A 23,019-nucleotide genomic window follows, 5' to 3' on the forward strand; every position below is an offset into this window, starting at 1 on the left:
CTCCTCTGTAGAATACTGAAAAGGATCTTCAAAAAGGATCTTTTTATTCAAGTTTTGTAAGTTTATTCTGGTTCCGAACTGAGGTATTCGGTGCAGAAAGGTTAACACTTTCTTTCAAGCTAGAGGGCTGGGGGGGAGCGGGGAGGGAGAGACACGATCAGCCAGGGACACGATCCTACGCTGGCACCAAAGGAGGGGACCCACTGGACCAGCGAGCCACTGCTACCACCTTGCCAAGAGTGGGGTGGAGGGGGCTCACGGTCTGGAAAGGGAAGATCCCTCCAGAGCAGCCAGGGGAGCCTTGCCCATCAGACATGCCCGGCCTCCACTGCACAGGGACCGGAGCCCTCTGGAGACCAGGCTGACCACTGCTCTGCTCCAAGATCTCACCGAGGGCAAATTTCTCGAGTGCTTTGCTGAATGAAGTGCAGGTTGGTAATGGGATGGGGAGACTGAGCTCCACCGGTGAGCTGGTGCTGAGCAAGAGCAACGGGAGGTCCCTCACCCCGCTCCCCTCCAGGAGAAACTCCTATGTGAAACGTGAAGAAAATGTGCTTATCACCCAAAGGCCAAGACTGAAACTTCATATTTGGTTCTAAGAGTTTGGCTTTGGTAAAAGAAAGAAACAGTGCGAGGGGACTCTCCCTGCAGGCTGCCAGCAGCACCCTCACCCGCTGGGAGCCTCCCCCAGCAACGGCCGGCTCCAATGCCTGCTCCACACCACAACCTAAACCCGACAAACGTCACCCTAACAGGAGCCACCTTCATTTAGAAACTATTTAAAAAAAAAGAAGAAAAAAGACGTAATACCTTATTTTGGTTACAGAAATGCTTTTTCTCTCTGAAACACTGGGCAGAAGAGCCACAGCACAAGGCTCGCATGGTCCCATCACAGCCTTGCCAGCAAAGAGGAGGCGAGTGGCCACCAAGGACTTGGTGGGAGAGAGGGATCCTTTTCTCCCTGCTCCCATCCTGCAGGGATCACACTGGGACCCCCCCTGGGGTGGCCACGGGCGGGAGACTCGGCCCCAGCCCCGCGCTCCCTGCTTTTGGCAAGGCTGTGGAGGGAAAGGAGGTCGGGGGAGAAGACGGTTCCCGAAATGCTTGTTGCCCTGTCAGCCCGTTCTTGTTCTCTGCATCCCAGTCTTTGGCTTTGAACAGACTCGTGATATGGAGAAAGAGTATTGTTTTTTGCACATGATACTGTTACAGTAATTCAGAAGGAAAAAAAAACCCAACCAACGGAAAAAAACAGTGCAACATTCTCAAATGCTTCAAACCTGCATTATAAATATGATCTCCAAAATTAAAAAAAGAAAACCCAAAACAAAAAACAATGATCCCACATACATGCACACTAATAAACCTGCCAAGATGCTGCATTAGAAAAATAAACACAGACTTACTTAGGGTTGTGAATAAGGACTTTGAAGTGCATTTTTTTCCTTATTAAAAGGCTAAAACTTTCAGAATTTTTTTATGGTTTTTGTTGTTTTTTTAAAGGTAAATGTTCGTTTCTTTATAAATAACTTTTTTCTTTTTTTAAAAAAAAAAAAAAAGCAACACTGACTCTCGCATGGAAACGGCCACGCAAAACAGAGAACGAAAATTCAAAAAAGAATCATTTCTTAGGATCCGACATTTTGCCAAGAAAAAAAAAAACAACCAACCAACAGAATCCCTAAAGTGCCTGGTGTGGGGAGGGAGGCTCCAGCAGCACATTCGCAGCCAGCCGACCGCGGGGTTGGGCAGCAGCACCCGTTTTTGCATATAAATGACAGCTGCCAAAAGGATATTTTAGTGTCCAGGTACAGTAGATCTTAATTCAAGTGTTTGTATTGGAATCGAAGGATGAGCGTGAGAAAAAAAGTGATTGCGAGAGAGGAGCAGTTACAGTGGCACTTGGCCAGGAGCTAACACCCACCCCAGCGCTTGCAAGACCAGTCAATTCCCGAAGACTCCCACCCCCCAATCCCACCAAGAGTTCAGGCTTCCCCGTCCCAGCCGGCTGGAGCGAGGGCTCAGGGCAGCCCCAGGGGCGTCCGGGAGGCGAGGCAGGGCGGGAGGCTGGCATGGGGCACTGGGAAATTCCAGAACCGATTTCAACCCAGCCCAAAAGCTGGGGGATAAAGCCCCTTCCCATCTGCAGGCCAGTGGATGGTGGCACCTGCCTCATCTCAGCCAGGTGAAGCCCTAATCCCGCAGCGTCCGTCTCCTGCCCTGCCGTCAGAGGGGTGTGAGCACACACTGACGGGAAGAGGATTGAGAAGGGGCAGAGGACGGGAACGGCACTGCCAGCTGCTCATGAAACCAATTAACAGCTTTGGCACCACGCTGGCAATCCAGCGAGAAGAGGAAGCTCTGAACTCTTGGCCTATCCGGCCACGCTAGAAGGCCTGCCCAGTCTTGTTCTCCTTTAAAGTGCCCTATATTTATAGAATTTCTAAATAAATATAATAAGATATTAGGTCACCCATAGTTTAAGCTACTCCGAGTAACAGCCGTCCAAGCCGATGGCATTGTGCCGGTCCTTGCTGTAGGGGCAGGTGCTGCCGTTGGGCAGGGCCCCGCAGGCGGCGGTTTTGGCTGCAATGCCGCAGTTCTTGAGGAGGTTGAAGCTGAAAGAGCTGATGGCGTCTTTAGGTGGGAAAGGCTTCATGGTGGAGAGGATAAGTGCCAGGCAGTCGGCAACGTCCTTGTTGGGGGCGCATGCCAAGGCTGGGGTATGACCTAGAACAAAGCCAGGGGTGAAGAACTGCCCCAGATGGGCACCTTCCCCAGGGAACACTTCGACTGGGGCAGTTTTCACTCCTGCATTGAGGGGCCAGGACATCTATTTGTCTTCATCTCAAAAGACCCTGCTTCTGGCAATCCCTGCAATTGCAGCAACCACTTTGAAGAGTGCCAGGATCAGCAGGAGATGAATAAAAAGCCTCAGAAGCCCTGGCAGCACAGCAGACACAATGGTATTTTTCACAACTTAAAGGTATTCCAGCAGAGCAAGAACTCTGCTGGGAGAAGAAGCTTCTGGCCACAACCACCAGTTTCTGCCAACTTGCAAGTGAGTCAACAGCTTATCACTGGCTCAGGCTGGGCTGGTTTTGTGCCTGCCTGGAACTGGCAGGAGAGCCAGACAGCCACCAGAAGATGCATGGGGGGCAAAAGATGTATTTCAGACACCTGTGGGACCTGGAAATGCTCTTACAGGGGATCACAGAGTGCTAATAATGTCCTCACCCAGGCTGTTTTTGTGATGCCATGAGCTGAGAACATGCTGCTCAGCCACGGAAGGGATGCGGAAACCCTTCTGATCCCAGCTGAGCACTTCCCCAGGCAGCCCCCGTCCCCCAGGGACATCCCACTGAAACTCCCCGGGCACCCGCAAGGAACACGAACCTTCTTCATCCACAGCCAGCACAGTGGCACCTCTGCTGAGCAGGGCCTGGACGACAGAGGCCAGCCCATTCCGAGCTGCGATGTGGAGCGGCCTGGGGGGAGAGGGAAAGGTGGCATTAACCCGGCAGCAGAGCCACCACCTTGTGCTAAAATAAGGGGCCCCTTCGAGGGCAGACACTCAGGGCCTGACCGCTCCTGAGCTTACCTGCTTGCACACTCACTGCGTGCACCAGTGGGAGTGGAGCTCCTACCACCGCCCTTTTGCCAACGCATCATCCCCACCCAGCAAAGCCCTGTTTTTCCCCACCGGCACCAGCTGTCCAAATACTCACATTTGCAGAGCACTGTTACTTGCATTGATAAGGCCAAGGTCTTGGGTTTCCCCCAGGATCAACAAGGCACACTTTTCATGACCCTGGAAAGGAGACCAGACTGTTTATAGTGCACAAGCAGGAAGGCAGGGGCAGTGGAGGGGACCTGGTGCTGTCTGGGTGGAACGTGATTCTCCAGGATATGGAAACGTTCCCTAAACCCAACCTTCTACAACAGTTCACTGCTTTGGCAGGGCCTGAGAAGACAAACTGCTGTCCCCTCCATCTCCTCTGCAGCATCTCCTTTGCGTGGACACACTGATCACAAGCTCCTGCTCCCACCACGCCCCAGGAAACACACCAAGCTCAGAGAGGAGGTCCCCAGGAAAAATAGAGACGGCTCTGTGCTACAACTTAAGTTGCTCAAAACTGAATCAGGAGCATCTGTACAGGTCAAGACAGGTAAACAGGCAGGCAGAGCAAGCCCAGGGCCCTCGCTTCTACTCTGGTAGGGCAGGAGTAGGCAGACAACCCTTCTCATTAAAGTGGCAATGCTGAAGGTGATGGTGACTGCAATCACAGCTGTGAGCGGCTGGCTCCCTACCTTGCTGCAGGCCAGGTGAAGAGCTGTGTTCTTGTTGACATCCAGCACAGTTATATTTGCTTTTGCTTGGTACAGCAGGAACTCTGAAATGAGGAGGGACAGCTGCTGTTGAGAAGCAGCAGCACAGAGCCTGGCAATGCGGGGCAGTGGCCATGTGCTGAGGGGGCAGGAGAGGGGCAGCTGTCCCAGCATGCCTACAAGGAGAGGGACAGCCCGGCTTCCACTGGACCCAGTTACGGGGGGGGCACAGGGAGGCTCGCACCCCATACTGGGGAAAGCGCCTGCCAGCCACATACCGACTGCTGCAGTGTGCCCGTTCTCAGAAGCCATCATGAGGGGAGTCCTCCCCATCTTGTCAGTCATGTCCACCTCGGCTTGGTGGCGCAGAAGCAGCTGTAAACCATGGATGTTGTCTGCAAAGGCAGCAGCGTGAAGGGGTGTCCTGGGAAGACAGCAAAGCAGGTAAAGAGGAGGGCACAGCACCCGTCCCAGCAAGACTGCCCAGGCCTACAGACATATTTGGGGACGTCAGACTCCCTTTGTGCCATGGGAAGTCATGTGGAAATCACTGCGGGAGTCACAGCCACCACCCAGCAGCACTGGGGCATGGGTGACAAGAGAGGGACGAGTCTGTGCTCACCTTCCTTTGGCATCTCTGCTATTAACAATCTTGGCACCTAATGCTTCCACCAGCATTTCAGCAGTGCCGTCCTGGTTGTTAATTCTGCAGCGGGGACGAGAGGGAAAGTTAGAACAAGACTAAGCAGCATTAGCACGTCTGCAGTGGGAGTGAGCAGCACGTTCCTGGGGCTCGGATGCAAACAGCAGCTGGTCTGGAGTTGTTTAGGGTAAAACACCCTTTTAGCCTTCTCAGTATTACTCAAGGAAACACAGTACCATGCCAGACAAGAGCCTTGCCCATCCCTCTGCTGCTACAGGTCCCAAGGACGCACCAGACCCACCCAGGCAGAACATGGCAATGTCTCCACCTTCCTCATCCCTCCACAGCTGCTCAGGGCAGTGCACTCCTTCCTCTGCCGGCTGCAGAGCCAAGGAATCACCGTGAGTCCTAAACCCCTGTGCGCCCAGTGGGACCCCAGGGATCATGCTCACACTGCCCCAGACACCTCTGAGGAATAAGGCTTGGGACAACGTGGAGCCCTTCTCCAGAGCCTCGTGGGAAGCCTGGAGATCTCCTGAGATTGCTCCATGACCAAAGAGCAGAGATGACCCATCCAAGAGGGCCGGCAAGGGCTGAACCCACAGCCCTTGGCAGCTCCATTAGCTCCATCGAGCAGAAAGCCTGTTGGCATGGGAGTCTGGTACAACAGCCCCAACTGTGCTGCACACAGCCAAGGAGACAGCTGCTTTCCAGCTTCCTGAGGACCTCCAGCAGTCCAGCAACTGCCTCCCTGCCACAAGGGAGGTGGGATGAGCAGGTGGTACCACCCTGAGGAGCTGCTGCCACCCAGGGAAGAGCCCTTGGCAAGAAAGGCAGGGTTTGGAGCTCCTCCACTTGGACGACATATCCCCCTTCCCACATCACCCGGCTGGGAAAAACCCAGGGCAGGTGCCAGATGCCACTTACACTGCACAGTGCAATGGAGTAAAGGGGTTTCCTTCTAGGTACGCAAACGGATTGTGTTCAAGTAACAATTCAAGACAATCTTCATGCCCTGTGAGAAGAGAGGGACAGAAATACATAAGAACCCAGCCTGTGGTTCCTCACCTGTAACAGAACAAGAAGGGACTGAAGGCCCCTCTGGCTCTCCCCAAGTCCAAAGAGCAGGAGGCCCCAGAGGCTGCACAGGACCAGCGGCACCAAAATGCCCAAACAAACCCGTTCCCCAGCACAGAGGCAGCAGTTTTGTTTCCTCTCTGGCAGCAAAGCTGCTGCACTTTAGGAGGTTTCTAATTCCACACCATCTCCTGAAGGACTTCACAGCCACATTGCTAGCTTCCCCTTGAAATGCTGAGACATCCCTTCCTGTTGCTGTATCAGTCCCACTACTTCCTGCAGCCAGGGTGATGGCCAAGTAATCCTGTAAATCTCACAGTCCTGGAGGAAGCAGCCTCAGCTGTGCTATAATAGCTGTTTTCATGTTTCATTCCTTTTTTAAGGAGCTTGGCAGGGGGAGAAATACTCCCTGTCTCCCTACCAGACTTGTGACATCCTTTCCACCAGGCTGAACTCACTGCTGGGCTGATGGCTCCCAAAGCAGTGGGGGACAGAGGGACAATTTGGCTCTTCCTCGCTCCCTCCTTCCCATCATTAGCCAGAGCAGAGCAGGGGTGGGCAGGGGCCCAGCCTGGGTCCTTACCACTGTATGAAGCCCAGTGCATCGGTGAGTAACCGCTGTAGTCGACCACAGAGTCCAGAGGGTCAGTAGAGAGGGCTGCCTGCAGCAGGGTCCTCAGGATTTCTAAGTGCCCGCACGCCGATGCAAAGTGGATCGGGGTCCGGCCTTTGAAATCCCGACACAGAACAAAGGCATCATGGTCCAGTAGGGCAGCCAGGCAGTCCTCACAGCCTGTCACAGCCTGTGGCCAGGAAAGAGGACCAGGAGGTCAGATCTTAGCGTTCAACCATTTAGCAACAGAACTATCCCCTTCTTCTACAGCTTCCTTCTCAAATGCTGCATCTTAGGAAGGGAAATTGGGCTCTTTCACTGAGGACTCTTGCAACAAAAGAAACCACCTGCTTGCCCTCCAAGCAGCCTCCACTCAGGAGGACGAGCAGAAGCTGCAGGGCTCCAGGCTCACCCCAGTCCGAGGGATGCACTCACCCCTCGGTGCAGGGCAGTCCTTCCCCTCTTGTCCGCTGCATCGGCTGTGGATCCCTTCTCCAGCAGGAGGTGGACACAGTCAACGTGGCCATTCATAATCGCCAGCATCAGTGGGGTTCTGCAGCGGGAAAAGGCAGCAGGGAGGAGAGTGGGCTTGGAAATCAGCTGGGTTCAAGTATTGCCCTCTCTCCCCTGCCCCAGCCACCCTGCAAGTGGCCTGACCCCGTGCCACACAGATCCCGAGAGAAACATCCAGACAAACTCACTGGCCGTGGATGTCCATGACGTCGGTGATGTCTGCCCGCTCCCCGCTGTCTATCAGGAGGTGCAGGGAATCAGTGTTCCCGTTGGCAGCTGCAGACAAGGCATGAGGAAAGGAGGAGTCACACACACGTACAGATGGGTCCCCTCCTTCCAGCCACCACCGCAAACCAAAGGAAGAGGCTCGTGCCCAGCAGCCAGGCACACGTGGCTGAGCAAATTCGTTATGTGGTTGCTAGGCTACAGGATTGATTAGCATGTGCACAGGCTGAGCTGAAGACACGTGTGTGCAGAAGCTGCTGGCGTCTTCTCTCCCACCCACTGCTGAGCCACTTGGACCCTCAGCTTCTACTGGCACATCACAGCAGGCTGCACTGGGTCCATCCTGCCTCTAAGCATCATCCTGAACTACAACCCCTTCCCTCTCCCCAGACAGCATCCAGGTGAACGGGCATCCTTGGCAGCAGTGGCCCCGACAGCTGGAAGGGCTCTGGACACATTCCCTCGCTGCCCCCAGCCATCTCCAGCCCTGTCTGCCCTCTGTCACCTGCAGCGTGGAGAGGGGTCCACTTCCTCTTCTTCTCCTTCACCAGAGCGGATGCGCCGTGGCTGGTGAGCACCTCCACGCACTCCGTGGAGCCTCTCTCCGTGGCGAGGTACAGCGCCGTCCGCCCCTTGTGGTCCCGCACATCGAGGTTCACGAGGGTTTCGGCAAGTGTCTTTAGGGCTTCACAGTGACCATTATAGGCCTGAGGACCAAGAAAACCACATTAAAGCAGTGCCTAGAGAGGCTATATCCAGAAGTCCCCCACCAGGACAATTCCTGCCCCTGGGTTCCTCCAGCCAGATGGGCTCCTGCCCAGCCATTGCCTCTCATTTGCACTTGGGTGCCACACAAAGCCCTCGCCCACTCCCACCCCTGCCCACACTCAGACAAGGGAGGTGGCTCCCAACAGCAGCAACCAGAAAACCCTGGAAAGAGCAAGGAGTTTAACATACAAATCAAAGGGACTTTGACTGACAGCCTGTGGGGAAAGCTGTTCCCAGCCGCCGGCGCCTTTCCTCCTCTGCCCCGCTCAGCACCGACAGCTGCAGGGACCCAGCCCGTGCTGCCCGGGAGCAGGCACCTCTCCAGGGCTCAGCATGAACCCCGCACGGAGCCAAGTGCCCTCCGCAATCCTGGGGTTGGGCCAGATGTACTTACAGCTAAGTGCAAAGGGCTGACTGGAATGGTGCTTTCCACATCCTCCAGGCAGTTAAAAGACATTTCCAGGAGCTGCAACAGTAACAACACAAAACCATAACTGATCCCGGACTCATGGAGGCTTTGATGGACAACCTGTCCATCAGCAGGCTGCAGAGGGGGTTAGAAAACCAGGTCATCTGTTCCAGAATGATTTAAACTTCAGGACAGGACCTTCCTTAACCTGGCTTTGGGCCCTGCACAGTCACATCAAATCCCTGCTATCCCAAAGCCTCCCCACTACTCATATGACTTCCTATGCCCACAAGGCTGCAAGCTTACCCTGTAACAATGCAGGCATTTCAGACAGTTACAAGGCATTTTCTGTACTGCAAGAGCTCTTCCTTGGCACAGGTCTCCAGGCTTCCTTTTAAAAGCCCAACCTTGCTCTATTGCCAGGGGTTTAAGCAAGCCGTCCATACATCCCCGTGTACCAGGTAACAAAGCTCCTTTCTCCCAGGCATCTCACTCAGGCCCAGGTGTTTCCTCTGTGGTATTCCCAGCACAACAGCTCCCCAAGAGTCCCCACGCTTTTTAATCAAACCATTCTCCCTTCCTCCCGGACACACCCTGACACTGTAGTGCCTACAACACACACAGTCCTTTAGCCACACCTGGGCACCATCGGGCTTTCCCCCTTCTCCTGGCAGCACAGAGGGTTTTCTCCAGCTCACTCACCAGTTCGAGGTTCTGCCTGTTGCCGTACGCAGCTGCATAGTGGACAGCAGTATATCCCTGCTTGTCCCGGAGGGATGGGTCAGCACCATTATCCAGCAAGAACTCTAAACAACTGCAACGAGCAAGAAAAAGGGGAGATCAAGAAAAAGGGGAGATCAAGAAAAAGGGGATATTGGAGAGGCAGAGCTTTGCAGGGAGCCCCCCCAATTCATCTCAGAGCAGACGTCATACTAATCCTCTCAAGACACGGAGCGCATGCAAAGCCCACTGAAGTGAGGACCAGGAAGCGATGGCCAGGCTTGCCTCGAGAATCAAATCAGCAGATGTTTCCTCCAAGGCATCACTGCTCAGTTCAGCATAAGCAGAAGCAAGGTATTCCTAGTGACTGCATGCAGGGGTCCAGGGAAGGGGTAAACAACAAACAACTGCCAGATGGGGCTGTGGCGTGGACTCACAAGAATGCCTCCTTCAGCCTGGACTCCTTCAGTGGCTCCTCATCAGTGTCATGGCTGTTTCCTGAATGAGTCTCTGCTCTGAAAAGTCAGAGACCTGCATCAGTTTGCTGATTACCCCCTCCCACCCACGCTCCTCAAAGCGCTCCCCTCTTCACAAACTACTGAGCACCAGCTGCAGGCAGGTGGCCAGGGAACAGCAGAGCATCACCACCCAGCAGTGAGCCATCGTCTCCAGCCCCAGCAGCGAAGAGCACGCACCCCCAAGACACTCACCTCCTGTACGTGTCCGAAGCAGCAGCATAGTGTAAGGCGGTACAGCCTTTACAGTCAGCCTCGTTAATACTGGCTCCTGCCGTGACCAGTGTCACCGTACACTGATAGCTGCCATTGGCAGCTGCGTAGTGCAGTGGAGTCCTGGGAAGGGGGAAAGGAGATAGGACCTTAGCAGCACTGCCTGTCACACAGATGGCGAAACTCGCCTGGCACCAAGGCAGGACCCAGGGAGCCAGCCACCCTCCCCTGCTGCTGAGCTGCACCCTGCTCTGGCTCAAGGGTTTGGGTCAGCAGCTCCTTCTGAAGAGGCAGAGCTGGACGCCTCGGGGCGAGAGGGGGTGGAGGAAGCAGCTTTAGACACCAAACGCAGCAAAGGTCTTAGGAATGTCTCAACCCAAACCCAGGCTTGGTGCAGCTCCAGCTGTTTTAGGGCTGGAATAATCGCCCTTGCTCCCTTGCAAGGCCCACAGCACACTTACCTTCCAAATTTATCTCTCCTCCTCAAGTCAGCACCGCTGCTCAACAGCAAATTAAGACATTCAACATTCCTACAGGAGGTAGGGAGATGAGTTAGACACAGATCAGAAGAGACCACAGCAGGAACACAAACTCCTCCTAGTTGCAGACAAAACAGCTATGCTTCTCACCTGCACAGCCTGGAAATGCCAAAGCTCAGTTCAGTCTGTCATCTTTGGGCAGCATACGAGCTGCAGCCACGGCTGGATGCTGCATACACAAAGCTCTTGCCTGCTCTCCAGTGAAATAACCCTTCGTGCTTCCTGCCTTACCAGTGCTATCCTACACTGCATGGAGCTCTCAAACAACCAGGCAATTATAGAGAGACATCAGCCATGGCATTAGTGCAGCTGACGCACTGGGTTTTATGCTACAAAAAAAATCTAGGATTTCTGGCTTCTGCGTCAGTGCATTGCTCCCGCCGCTCAGGCAGGGTAACATTACTGTGATGCCGAAGGATGGCTCCATAACTGGCTCTCAAGCATCATGCAGACATAACAGAAATGAGGTCCTTGACAGGACTCTACACCTCTGCTACCACCAAATGCTGCAGCCGCATTCGCTCTCAACACACTGCGTGAAATCAAACTCCCTGGCAAACAATACGAGACATTTACACAGCCAGCTAAATCCCTGCTGCTTTTCAGGCATCAGCTTGTGAGCCCTTTACGAAACCCCAGCCAAGGAAGCATTTTAGCCCCATTTTAAAGAAGAGTAAACAGCCATGGAGGGGAGCGACTGGGCTGAGTCACAGAGTCAGCAGCAGAAGAGGGCCAAAAGATTTTCATTTTCATTCCTGCTCTAAACACAGGTCTCCATTCTCTCTCAGAGCCAGGAACATCACCAGGGGGTCCGACTCCCAAACCTGACCAAAGCACTGCACTGGGCTGCCCATGCTGTAGCTCACGGGCGGAGAAGAGGGTTACAGTTTGGGCTGGGGACAAGCAGCAACCTTCCTGCACACAGTGTCGGACCAGCGCCCCATGCACAGCTCACCCTCCAGAAGCAGCAGCATGGAGGCAAGTCCTCCCGAGGTTGTCAGGCGTGTTGATATCGAAGCCTGCAGACAGCACGTGCTCATTGCTCAGCGAGGAGACGATACTGTACAACTGACCTGGGTGGCAGGAGGGACAGGGTGTCAGGGTGAAGCTTGAGGGTCCCCCGAAAGCCCCCGCTGCAGGAGGGGTGGCTGAGCCACTCACCTGAGGAAAGTAGCTTACGACAACAGTCTGAAAATCCAAAGAGAACAGCTAAGTGCAGAGGGAACATGTCATGGATCCCACGCCTGTCAGGAGATGAGAAGGAAGTCAGAATGGATCATTTCTGCATCCTCCAGCCCAGGGCAGGGAAAGGGAGTAAGAGTCCTTCCTTACCTTGCAGTGTCAGCACCATTCGTCATCAAAGTACTAATTAGCAGCTCGTGGCCATATCTAGCAGCAACGTGGAGGGGGGTATTGCCGTATTTGTCAGCACAGTCAATCTCACTGCCTAGAAAGGAAAAGCCAAGAGCTTTGCCAGTGAGTCTCTGCGTTCTAATCCCAAGCAGCCCAAGCTGTTCCAACAGCCATGTCCCTGTCTCAGGGACACGGCTAATAACTTGAGTCCATTCAGCATCATGCAGAAGAAGAACTGTAAACTGCTCTCTGAGCTGAAAGGCCACTTGTATCCTGCAAACCCAGGTCATTAGATCTCTCCCTCTTGCTCCACGAGGGGATGCATTCAGCCCCAGAGGTCTCCAGCTGAACCCCTGGGGTGTCTGCCAAGCCTGCAGCCCTCTTACAAGAATATTGTCTTTCAGGCTGGACGTGGCAGTGAGAATGTTCTTTGCCCACAGCAGCTCTGTCCTGGCTGGAATTTCAGTCCTCTGGTCTGCACTTCGCTGCCCTTGAGAGCATGCACGCTCCCTGCCACCCTCAAGCAGCATAGGGCCACTGGCAACAGCCCCAAGAGCACAGCGTGAATTTGAGTGATATCTGTAGAGCTCTTAAACCCTTCGAGCAAACATACAGAGAGGTCCTGGAGGCAGGTGCTAAGAAGCACAAGAAAAGGCTGGGGTAACTCGGGGCTGGAGGAAGGAGCCACTCACCATTCTGAATGAGGATCTGCGAACGCGTGAACCGTCCATGAATGGCAGCCATGTGCAAAGGACTCTTCCCTTCCTTACTCTGTAGAGAGCAGAAGCCACGTCACATCAGGATTCCCACCAGCCCCCCCCGAGCTCTCCCATCAGGCAGCGGGTCCCCGCTCCCCCCTTCCCCAAGCTCAATCCTTCAGCGCCAGACCTGAAAGTTGACATCGGCCCCGTTGTTCACGAGGAGCTCTAGGCACAGGGCCCCATTGGTGGAGACGGCAGCAAAGTGCAGAGGGGTGAAGCCCTTCTCGTTAGGCTGATTGACATTGGCGCCGTAATTGACCAGCTCGTTGGCCACGGCATCTTGGCCCATGTAACAGGCAATGTGAAGTGCAGTGTTACCAAAGGAATTTGGTTCATCAATCTGTGGAAGCAACAAACCCCAGAGGATTTGGGGATTCAGGAAGAAAAAAAGGCAGCCAAGAATCAGCCAGGGCTCCTGCCACCACCCAGCACCCTCTCCTACTCCTGTCTTCAGACCAGCCTGCACCTGAGCCCACCCTGCTCACAGCCACAGCGGTCTTACCTCAACTCCCAGCCTCAGCAGGTGACGCACAACTTCAATCTGACCGCTGGCTGCTGCAGTGTGCAGCAGGGTGTAGCCCTTCTTGTCCTTACACATCACATCAGCTCCCCGGGCCACCAGCAGCTTCAGAACTTCCAAATGCCCTGCCCAGGAGACAGCAGTAAGAGCCAGGGGACCCCGGAAAATGGAGACCTGGGCACATCGGCCTCCGGGGAGCCCCAGCACCCTGAAAGGCAAATCCATAGGCAGCAAGCAACGTGTGAGAAAAAAACAGACCAATGCCCTTGGGGAAAACCTACCTAGGAAAGCTGCCCAGTGGATGGGCTGGCGGTCCTTCTTGTCGCAAGTACTCAGGCTGGCCCCTTTGTTCAACAGCAGATTCACCATCTGGACAGGAAGAAGTGGTGAGAAAGGCAAGGCTACCATTCCTCCCCACTTGTGCAGGCAGAGGTGCCTTCGCCACCTGCAAAGCCCAGACCCAGCAAGGGGACACGCACAGGACCCCCTGCGCCTGAACCCGCCTTGCCTACCTCAAGGTGGCCGCTGTGCACGGCATGGTGCAGCGCCGTGCGGCCCGTGCGGTCCGCGACATTGACAGTGCTCAGCAGGGGGATGATGGCCTCCACGCACTTGGTGGCCCGGTTGGCAGCGGCAACATGCAGAGGCGTTTGCCAATACTTGTCGCGGGCATTGACGTCTGCCGAGTGCTTCAGGAGGAGGTGAAGTGCCTTCTAGCAGGAGCAGAGAAAAGCAGAGCTCTAACCCAACCTGCTGGAGCCCGCAGAAGCCCTCCAGCCAGGTGGGGGAAGCCGCAGCTCAGTCCACCTCATGCTTGCAGCACACAGAGGGCTGCCCAGATCCACACGAGCCTACAGCCCTGAGAGCCAGAGCTGCCCTTGCAGGGCTGAGCTGAAATAGCTCCGCATGCTCACAAGTACAGCTTCTCCTCACTCTGTTTGCTTTCGTGTCCCTGATGACATTTTGAAGCCCATGTACAGCTGTGTTTCAGGATGTTATCACAGACAAAATATGAGAGGTAAAGACAACGTTAGAGAGACCCCAAGGATGAGCAGGGAGAAGGAATCTTCCCTAGGCAAATCCTCCAGCTCTCACCTGGGCTGCTCCAGCTCCTTCCAGGATGGAGTTCAGTGTGTGAGACCTGAATGAGCCGGCCCCATCCCACCCGAGTGCAGCTGTGAAACACCACTGCACAGGGGTACCTGCACGGGAGAAATACCTCCGAGCCACGTGACGGAACTGTGAGTGAGTGTTCATCCATGACTCACGAGGTGCAAAGCACCCGGGGGATGACAAATGTGACCCACTGACCTATATTTGATAATTATTTTCCCCTTTTGCTGGTAGAGGCTGTTTGTTGCAACCCAACACTTTCCTTGCTATGGTTTGCAGGCTGTCCATTTCCACGCAGCATCAGGGCAGCACTTCCAGTGATCTCAGCCCCATGGCTTGCTGCTCTGCTCTTTTCCCCCCCAGGGCTAGCTGATACCACTCCCAGCTGGGAGAAACACATGAAACGGCCAGGCAGTACATAAACCCAGCAATCCTAGAGAGCAGGCTCTAGGCAGGAAAAGGCATGAAGCACGCAGGTATTTCGAAAAGGCTCCTCTCAGGAGCTGGGCATGCAGGGCACTGGCAGAGCCCTGTGCCAAGCACCCCGGGGAAGAAAAGAACGAGGGAGGTGACTCTCCAGCATATCTGAGACGAGGCAGAGAAGCAAACGAGCGTGCTCAAATGCACAGACAAGCAGCACTTCAGACCTGACAGCAAAACAGTCTCAGCTTGCTCAGCTCCCGTATTTTAGCGACCTACAGTAACTGTCCACACACGTTCACAGCAAACGCCTTCAGTAGAGGTTTACGCTTATGTGTTTCATCCCGTGTCTGCTGCCGATTAAGAGAATTCATGCAACCAGTCGATGTGTGGTAACTTGCCCTGCTTGTCAGAGTCAGGGCTTCTGGCTCCAACCAACATGACCACAGAGTTTCTTGCTCTCCAGCAAATCAAAACAGGACAAAGTTAAGTGGGATGAAGTTAAGCCCACAAAAGCTAAACATCAGGAAATCTTTCCAACAAGATCCATTGGAATCAGTACCCGAGAGAAAGGGTGAGAGCCCCATCATCCCTCAAAGAAATGTAAAGCTGGATTAGACAAAGCCCTGGGGAAGGGGGAAAGGCAGGGAGGAGGATGTTGTGGGGAAAACCCATGTGCTAATTCCTGAATGACAGAGAGAAGGGAACTAAGGAGATTTTTTTCCAGCTCTCATTTTCAGCCTCTGAATTATGCATTCGTCCCCTCTCCACTCTAACGAAACCACCCATTTCAGCCAAAACCAGGCAAGATGGAAAAAAGGAGAAGCATGATCCCTGCCTCCTGTCAGCACCCACCACCTCCACACAAGGAGCATACATGGAGGCAGAGGACACTTCAGAGGCAACCTACCTCGTTACGAGAAGCCGCAGCGCGGTGTAACGGGGTGAGCCAAACAGTGTCCTTCGCGTTAACATTAGCACCTGAGGAAGAACAAAGGGAGGGGTCAGGGCACAGAGAGGTGACCAGCTGCCCCCGTTCCAGAGTCTCAGGGCAGGTCTGCAGCCACCCGAGGTACCCGCCCAGCAAGAGTGCCTGTTCTGCTGCAAGAGGGGACCTTGCACTGAGCTTTACGTGAGGACAGACTCTGTGAACTGCAAGTGGAACAAGCTACATCCCTTGGGAGACTGAAGAGACTACATCTCCCAGAGTGCCAGCTCCCTCACAAAGCCAAACAAACTACAGCAAAGACCCAGCGAGCAGTTTTGCTCCTTGCTTTAAATCAAGGCCACTTGAGACAAAAAACAGAGCATTCCATGTTGTGAGCTGTGGTCGCTGTGAGCTGCATCTCTGTATTAGAAAGGACAGATTACTGCCATCTCAGCTCCAGATCTGTGCTAGGCACTTAGGTCCCACAACCCCTGAAGTCCCTGCCTTTCTTTGCTGCCGAGACCTCAGCGCACAGGCATGCAAAAATCAACACAGGGCACATAAGGGCATCCCATGCTCTGCAGACAGAGCTGAACATCCCCAATCCTGTTTAACAAGCCCTCGGCAAAGGATTTCCCCAAGTCTCTCCTTGTCAGGGTCACGTAGGATCGTGCCAGCCTCGGGGTTCCCCCACACCACCAGCAAGCAGCTGCAAAGCCCACGTTGCCCCGAGGTGCTGCACTGGTGAACGGCAGACGAGAAGATTCCCGTCTGCACCACAGGGGCACAGGACCCAAGCACAGGGCTGAGTGTCTCTGGAGAAAAATGAAGAGCAGCTTTATGCCAAGTAACACAAGCCAAAACTGAGCAAAATCCCCTGGTTTTTAGCTGACCCCTCTCCATGAGCAAGTGAAACTCTGCCCCCCTGAGCGTCCTGCCATTCAAGGTGTCTCTGAGGCATGCATCCCCACTGTGCCCTCCTCCAGTACCTCCTTCTAACACCTTGCACACATCCCCCTCCTGGCTTGGTTTCCACCTCTGCTATTTCAGTTCCAAGATGCTTCTCTGTCTGAACAAACCTCTTAGGATTATGGCAACATTTCCTAATCTTCCCCTGGCTGCAACCCCACTGGCTTAAGCATGAGCACACGGTTGCTTGGAGGATGACCAAAACTATTTCTCTGCACCCCTAAGGCCAGAGATCAAAAAAACGCCTTAAAGGCAGTGCCAGCGCTCGAGCCAAGCGCCCTGAGCCTTGGCCCTTACCTGACAGTATTAGGAGCTCGAGGATTGCAATATCTCCTATGTAGGCAGCAGCATGCAGCGGCGTTCGTCTTTCTTGGTCCTGAGCAGGGGTGTAAGAAACAAAAACCATCTGTGAGCTTTGAGGGCAGGGAGATCCCTCTTCCACTCCAGTCTGCTCCAACGCCACCCGTAAGCATGTGCAGCATCTTGGGACGTGGGACAGGGAAAACCGCTTAAACCCAGCACCCTCCTGCAGTGCTGCGGGGGTGTGCAGCCCTTTGGACTGGGGTGTACCCAGTGGCCAGAGCAGAGGGTTCGAGGGCCATAATCCCTGCACAAGACGGGGAGGCTGTGAGAACTCCAGCCACTCATTTCATCCCCCCACTTACTCCCCAGAGACTGACCCGACACGGCTCCGGTGCTACTGGACTTAATGAACGTCTGCAAAGCACTCTGCGATCCGAGATGAAAGCCTGGCTGCGCTCTGACAGTGCACAGGCTGTCCCATTCTGCACACTTTTATCCTCTCAGCTAACAATAAAAACCACTCAGACTTACAGACAGCTCTGAAACCAGACTCAAACCTGCCGGCTGCTGAAGGCCAGGAAGGTGCAGAAGGCCCTCTCTGATCTTAGATTGCATTAGCCGAAGAAAAAATACCTTTCACTTCTGTTTACTCAGGGCTGGGCCCTGGGTAACCTCTGCCTCCAGGCATTTGGTTCAGGCTTTCCTTGGGGAACATGCCATGTACTAAAGCCAGGAAGCAAACAAGTAGAAAGCCAGAGGAGCACAACTCATTTCAAGCCCCAGATTTTGTGTTTGGGGGGAAAAAATGTAACTGCTTTTCATGAGGTTAAAAACTGTTTGGAAAATGGTGGCGGCTTCATTTTTTTTGGTAACAAGTTGTGCTGGCACAACCAGGCAGGAGGATGTGAAAGTGAAACCCAACTGCAGGTCACTGAACAAGCAACAACATTTCTAAACCTGCACACAGAAAGGAAATTAAGTGTTAACAATTGTGGTTTTATTCCTTCAGCAGCTGCGGGAGAGCTCAGCAAAACAATCCCAACCCTCTCTCCTGACAAGAGAGGAAGGATGAAGAGCTGACGGGTCCCCAACCGAACCAGTCACAGAAAAAAATCCCCACGCTATCTCTGTGTAATAAGCCAAGATATGATCAAATCGTTAGTCCTGCTGGCACACGGGCACCAGCGCAGGGCTGCCCTCACCTTCCCAGGACACCAGCCAGCGTCCGCAGCACCCGCCCTTGACCTCAGGGTTTAACACCACAAGGATCGGGGTGTGCACCAGCCCTGGCTCTGCAGGCTGGGTCGGGCGAACGCCCTGACCAAGCGCTCAGCGAAACAAATAGGAGTGTGCCAAAAAGCCGGCAGCTGCCTGCAGCACAGCTGGGAGCAGCGTGGACTGGAGCCCCAGTTAATGCCACAGCTCAGAGGAGACGGTGAACCAGAACAAGCTGCTCTTGCCTAGAGCTCACAACTTAGCCTGGCTTTTGGGCTGAGAGCACAGGAACTGCTGACCCGGCACCAGTCCAACTGTGCCACCATGTCAGGCAGACCTGGGCCGGTGCAGTCAGGGCTGGCCAACCCGCCAGCCTGCATCGCAGCAGGCTGCGTTTCTTATCTGCACATCTGCCGCTGATTCGTTAGCGGGAAGCTCGTAAACCAGATCAAGGGAAGGCACACTGACAAGTCAGACGGGAATGCTCACAGGCAGGTTTCACCCCTTCCCTTGCCAGAGCCTGGTCCCCACACTCCATGTGAGGACAGACCACGCTCGTCACCACCAGACTGGGGCTACCAAGGGCTGCTCCCCCAGGAGCCAGGCTGGCCGCTTGCAGGACCCAGAGGGATGCATCTGAACGGCAGCAGCCTCCTTGCCCGCTCGGAACGAGCGTCAAAACCACCTTCTGCCGTCAGGCTTGAGATGAGCGCAGTGGAAACCCCTCCTAACACTTGCGAGGTGAACTCTGCTTTGCTGAGCAGCTCAAATCCTCCTTCCCCCCTGGGGAACAACCTCATCACAAGGCAGACCTGCCGCGTTCACACCAAACTATTTTGGGTCGCCATCCCGAAGGAGAAAAAGGTAAACTGGCAGGCAGCAAAGCCGAGCCTCTGTGAAAAGTCCTCCCACACACCCCACAGCCTCTCAGCGATGCTCTGCACGGCTGAGAGCTTTAGGAGGCTCACACCATCTCCTGGGGAGAGGCGGGAGTCCTGGTCTTCCAGGCACCCCATTTTACAGGTGGCAAGATCGAGGCAACAGGACAAAGCTGCACAGCAAATGGCGGCCGAGCTGGGAGCAGAATCCAGAAACTGTTTCAAAAGCCCAGCTCTGACCATCCTTGCCAAAAAGAGCCCCCACTTGACAGCATCCACATCTCACCCACTGAGCCTCTGCTGTCCCCTCTGCTAAAGAACTGCACTGCAGGGAAGGAAACAGGGAGACTGGGGTGAAGGAAGGGGAGCGAGCACAGCCGGGCAGCACTCACCAATACATTAATGTTCTCCTTCTGATTGAGCAATGACCGCACCTCCTCTATATCACGGTTGAAGATGGCTTGGACCAGAGGAGGCTACAAAAAAAAAAAAAGAGAAGCAAGTCGTGAAGGTGGCACCACATGGAGGACACAAGAGGGAGGAGAACCGGCAGTGTCACAGCATGTCAGAGACTTTACAACCAGCCTGATTCAGCCACTATCTCACTCCACGAACAAGCCCCCCACGCCTGCTGCTGCCAGAGCTGGGCCCAGCGGCTTCCTTGTGTCCATAGCTCAGCCAGCACCAGGGACCAATTTTCAAGCCAGCAAAGGTACCTTTCTTGGTTGTTTGTTGGTGAACAGACCAAGGAATCACTGGAAAAGCTTCCCTGCTTCCTGAGTCCAAGGAGCAGCACTGATTACGGCCCCAGCAGCCCACCTGCAGAGCCTTCAGCAGCATGCCCATGGCATGGCTTAGCTCTCCGCACACAGCATCCGAGCACGAGAAGACAGGGCCATCTCCTGCTATCCAAAGCTTTAGCCACAGCCAGAAAATCCTCCCTCCGAGCTAGCTGAAGTCTCCTGGTATGAGACAGATCTTTGCAGACAGTGAATCAGGTTTCCCAAGGCACAACTAGGTGATGCCTCATGCTCTCCCGCAGAAGGCTGCGTACTTACTGCTGCTCTCCCATCTTTTGAGAAACACCTACGACGCTGTGCTGGCTCTGATGGTGCAAAGAGCCTGGCAAAGCCCAGCCTGAAGCTCCTCCTGTTTCCTGCTGCCCACATCTCAAAGAAGTTACCTAGCAGACCTCGTTAAAAACCAGGAGCAGAGCCCTAGCCCAGGCCACAGAGCCGGCCAGTGCCGTGGGCTGCAGAACCGATGGCCTGAGCTGCCAGAGCCATTCATGCGGCAGGGCAGGTCGGTGGGTTGGGTGCTGCCCAACCTCCAGGCATTGCCCAAGAACCCTGCACCCCGTTTCTTGTTTCACAGGCCTAAAAATGCCATTTTCATGCAGCAGGCTCTTTGGGGCAGAGGCTGTGGTGCTTTAGGTCTGTTCAGCACTTGGCACCCCATGATCGCTGCCAAACCCGACGCTTCCCTGCTCCAGCCATCCAAGCCTCTGCTGCTTTTCGCATGGCAAGTCCGAGGTGCTGCGACACCGAGCAAGCCGTGGCAGCCCTGGCACACCCCCTCCAGCTCTGCCCACACGCCTAAGGCTGGATCTAACGGTCAAAACCGGTGAGCCCCGCTTATCTTGACCTCTCGGAGGAACAACAGAACTTCGTTTTCAAGGCAATCCCTTCTCGTCCCTGCTGCCCAGCCAACCTCACGCTCATCTGCTCACCCTACCATCAAAGTAAAAGCAGTTAAACACGGGGAACACATCCCAGGTCAGAGGGAACATGTGAGTCATTCCCTGGGAATGCAGCAGACTCAGCATCACTCGTTAGACATTAAAAAAAAAAGGTTTTAAAAAAAAAGGGAAAGAATCGCAGACGATAATTATGCCCTGAGCAGTCTTCAGTGGCGCGCGGTTTGCAGCAGTGCTGGGTCTGACACACCCACCCACCATTCACAGGGAAAGCTAAATGTTTTGGTTACCAAAAAAAAAAAAAAAAGTTCTATTTAAATCACAGATCAATCCCTTATCCTCACCCCTCCCCTCCTTCATCCACCCTGCCAGGCTTTAAACACTCGCTATATTAACGATACTGCAGGAGCAGGGGACGAGGGGCAGGCGTAAATATTTGGTTTCGAGGGGCCAGCAGCCCCCATCTCTGAAACCAAGGTGGATAAAGGCGGTTTATGTAAAATGCATGAGGAAGAGCGGACGTCCAAGCCAAGGCAACGCCGGGGGTCACTGCTCTCATGATGAGGGGCAGACATCGAGCCCGAGGAAGCGGGGCCACGAGCGGCAGCATCTGTGCCGCGGGAGCAGCTCCCAGCCAGGGGAAAGCAATGGGGCTGCTCAGGGACGGGGGGTCCCTGGCGAGACCACCCTGACACGCAGGCCGGGACTCAGGTGAGGGCCACGCGCCGGCGGCACCAGAGTGGGGGCTGCCTCGAAACCCGGCGTGGAAGACACCCTGCGCCCCAGGAGCATCCCCAAAACCCAACGGGGACACCCCGTGCCCCAGGAGGGTCCCGAAAACCCGACGGGGAAAACCTGCACCCCAGGAGCATCCCCAAAACCCGACAGGGACACCCCGTGCCCCAGGAGGGTCCCGAAAACCCGATGGGGTCACCCCGTGCCCCAGGAGGGTCCCAAAAACACGATGGGGTCACCCTGCACCCCAGGAGCATCCCCAAAGCCCGACTGGAACACCCCGTGCCCCAGGAGGGTCCCCAAAACCCGACAGGGTCACCCTGCACTCCAGGAGCATCCCCAAAACCCGATGGGGTCACCCTGCACCCCAGGGGTGGTCCCAAAGCCCAGCGGGGACACGATGAAGGTGGCAGCGGGAGACGAAGCGACCCCGGGGTCCCGTCCCTGGGGTCCCACCCCCGCCGGGGCAGGGGGTCCCGGGGCAGGGATTCCCTCTCGGGGGTCCGCGCTCCCTGTGGCCGGGGGAGGGGGGAAGGTGTCCTCCCCTCCCCGTCCCCGGCATCCTGCCCTTACCGGGCCGGGGGTCCCCCACCCCCGCCGGGCCCGGCTGCTGAGCCCGGGTCCCAGCGGCAGCGGGCGGAGCGGAGCGCGGCGCGGCGGGCGGCTGAACCCCGCGCCGGGCCGGGCCGGGGCTGCGACGGGGCGGCGCGGGAGGCCCGGCGGGCCCGAGCGGCAGGTGGGAACGGGCCGGGCGGCCCCGAGCAGCGGCGGGCCGGGGGCCGCGGCCTGGGGCGGCGTCTGGGCCCGACGGCGGCGACGGCGGCGGCGCCGCGCACTAGGCCGCGCATCCCCGGGTTGGCGTGGCGGCGCGGCCCGGCCCGGCCCGGCCCGGCGCGGCTGCGGGCGCGGGGGCGGGCGGGCGGGCGCGGCGGCGGTACCTGGTCCGTGATGCTGAGAATCCCCATCTCGGGGCCGCCCTCAGCGCCCAGCTCCCGGCATCGGGCTCCGGCCGCGGCGGCTCCGCTCGGGCGGCTGGCGGGGCGGAGAGCGGCTGGGCCCGCCCACCGCCGCCGCCGGGCCGCAGCGCCGCCGCCGGCCGCCATCGCCGGGGCCCGCGGAGACGCGGCGGGAGGGGGGACGGGACGGGACGGGCCGCCGGGACCCCTTGCGGGGTCTGCGGCAGGGGCTGCGGGGAGGGCAGCCCGGGGGTTCCCCGGGTCTCCCCCCACCCCGCTCCACCGGGCCACCCCGAGCAGCAGCATCCCCGAGGACACTGCTGCTTCCCCCGGGCGAAGTCCTGCCCGCGGCCTCCACACCGGGCTGGGGCTGCGGGCGAGCATCCCGTCACGCTGCCCGGGCCTGGGGGCAAGCCCCCACCGAGGGAAGGAAGGCTGGCGGGGTCTGACTGGCTGGAACCGTCCGCCCTGGGCGGCTGTGGCTGGTACCAGACCGTCGATTGCACCAAGGTGCGAAAGCATTGCCCTGCAACCCCTTCCCCCCGCCGCACCGTCGCTCAGGACTGGCAGGGCAGCTCGAAACCGGGACAGCGGATGGCTCGGTACTG

The 23,019-nt window shown here is 56.0% G+C and overlaps 1 protein-coding gene across 1 annotated transcript; it reads right to left on the reverse strand.

Annotated features, from left to right (window-relative positions):
• Positions 1-1,548: 1,548 nt before the first annotated feature.
• ANKRD52 (ankyrin repeat domain 52) lies at positions 1,549-22,518 on the reverse strand. Its single transcript, XM_069806430.1, has 28 exons — positions 22,394-22,518; positions 19,417-19,500; positions 16,926-17,004; positions 15,642-15,712; positions 13,711-13,911; positions 13,480-13,567; positions 13,181-13,323; positions 12,806-13,018; positions 12,610-12,688; positions 11,897-12,011; positions 11,726-11,808; positions 11,520-11,637; positions 10,487-10,555; positions 10,008-10,148; positions 9,735-9,812; positions 9,280-9,391; positions 8,563-8,634; positions 7,906-8,107; positions 7,364-7,451; positions 7,098-7,215; positions 6,633-6,852; positions 5,900-5,987; positions 4,952-5,035; positions 4,608-4,753; positions 4,312-4,394; positions 3,729-3,811; positions 3,397-3,488; positions 1,549-2,730 (listed from the first exon to the last, which is right to left on the reverse strand). Exons 1-28 carry the CDS (start codon positions 22,418-22,420, stop codon positions 2,486-2,488), a joined length of 3,222 nt encoding a protein of 1,073 aa, XP_069662531.1. The 5' UTR covers positions 22,421-22,518; the 3' UTR covers positions 1,549-2,485.
• Between the last annotated feature and the right edge of the window lie 501 nt (positions 22,519-23,019).

The sequence above is a fragment of the Haliaeetus albicilla genome, chromosome 18 (genome assembly GCF_947461875.1).
Source record: "Haliaeetus albicilla chromosome 18, bHalAlb1.1, whole genome shotgun sequence".
Lineage (NCBI taxonomy): Eukaryota > Metazoa > Chordata > Aves > Accipitriformes > Accipitridae > Haliaeetus > Haliaeetus albicilla.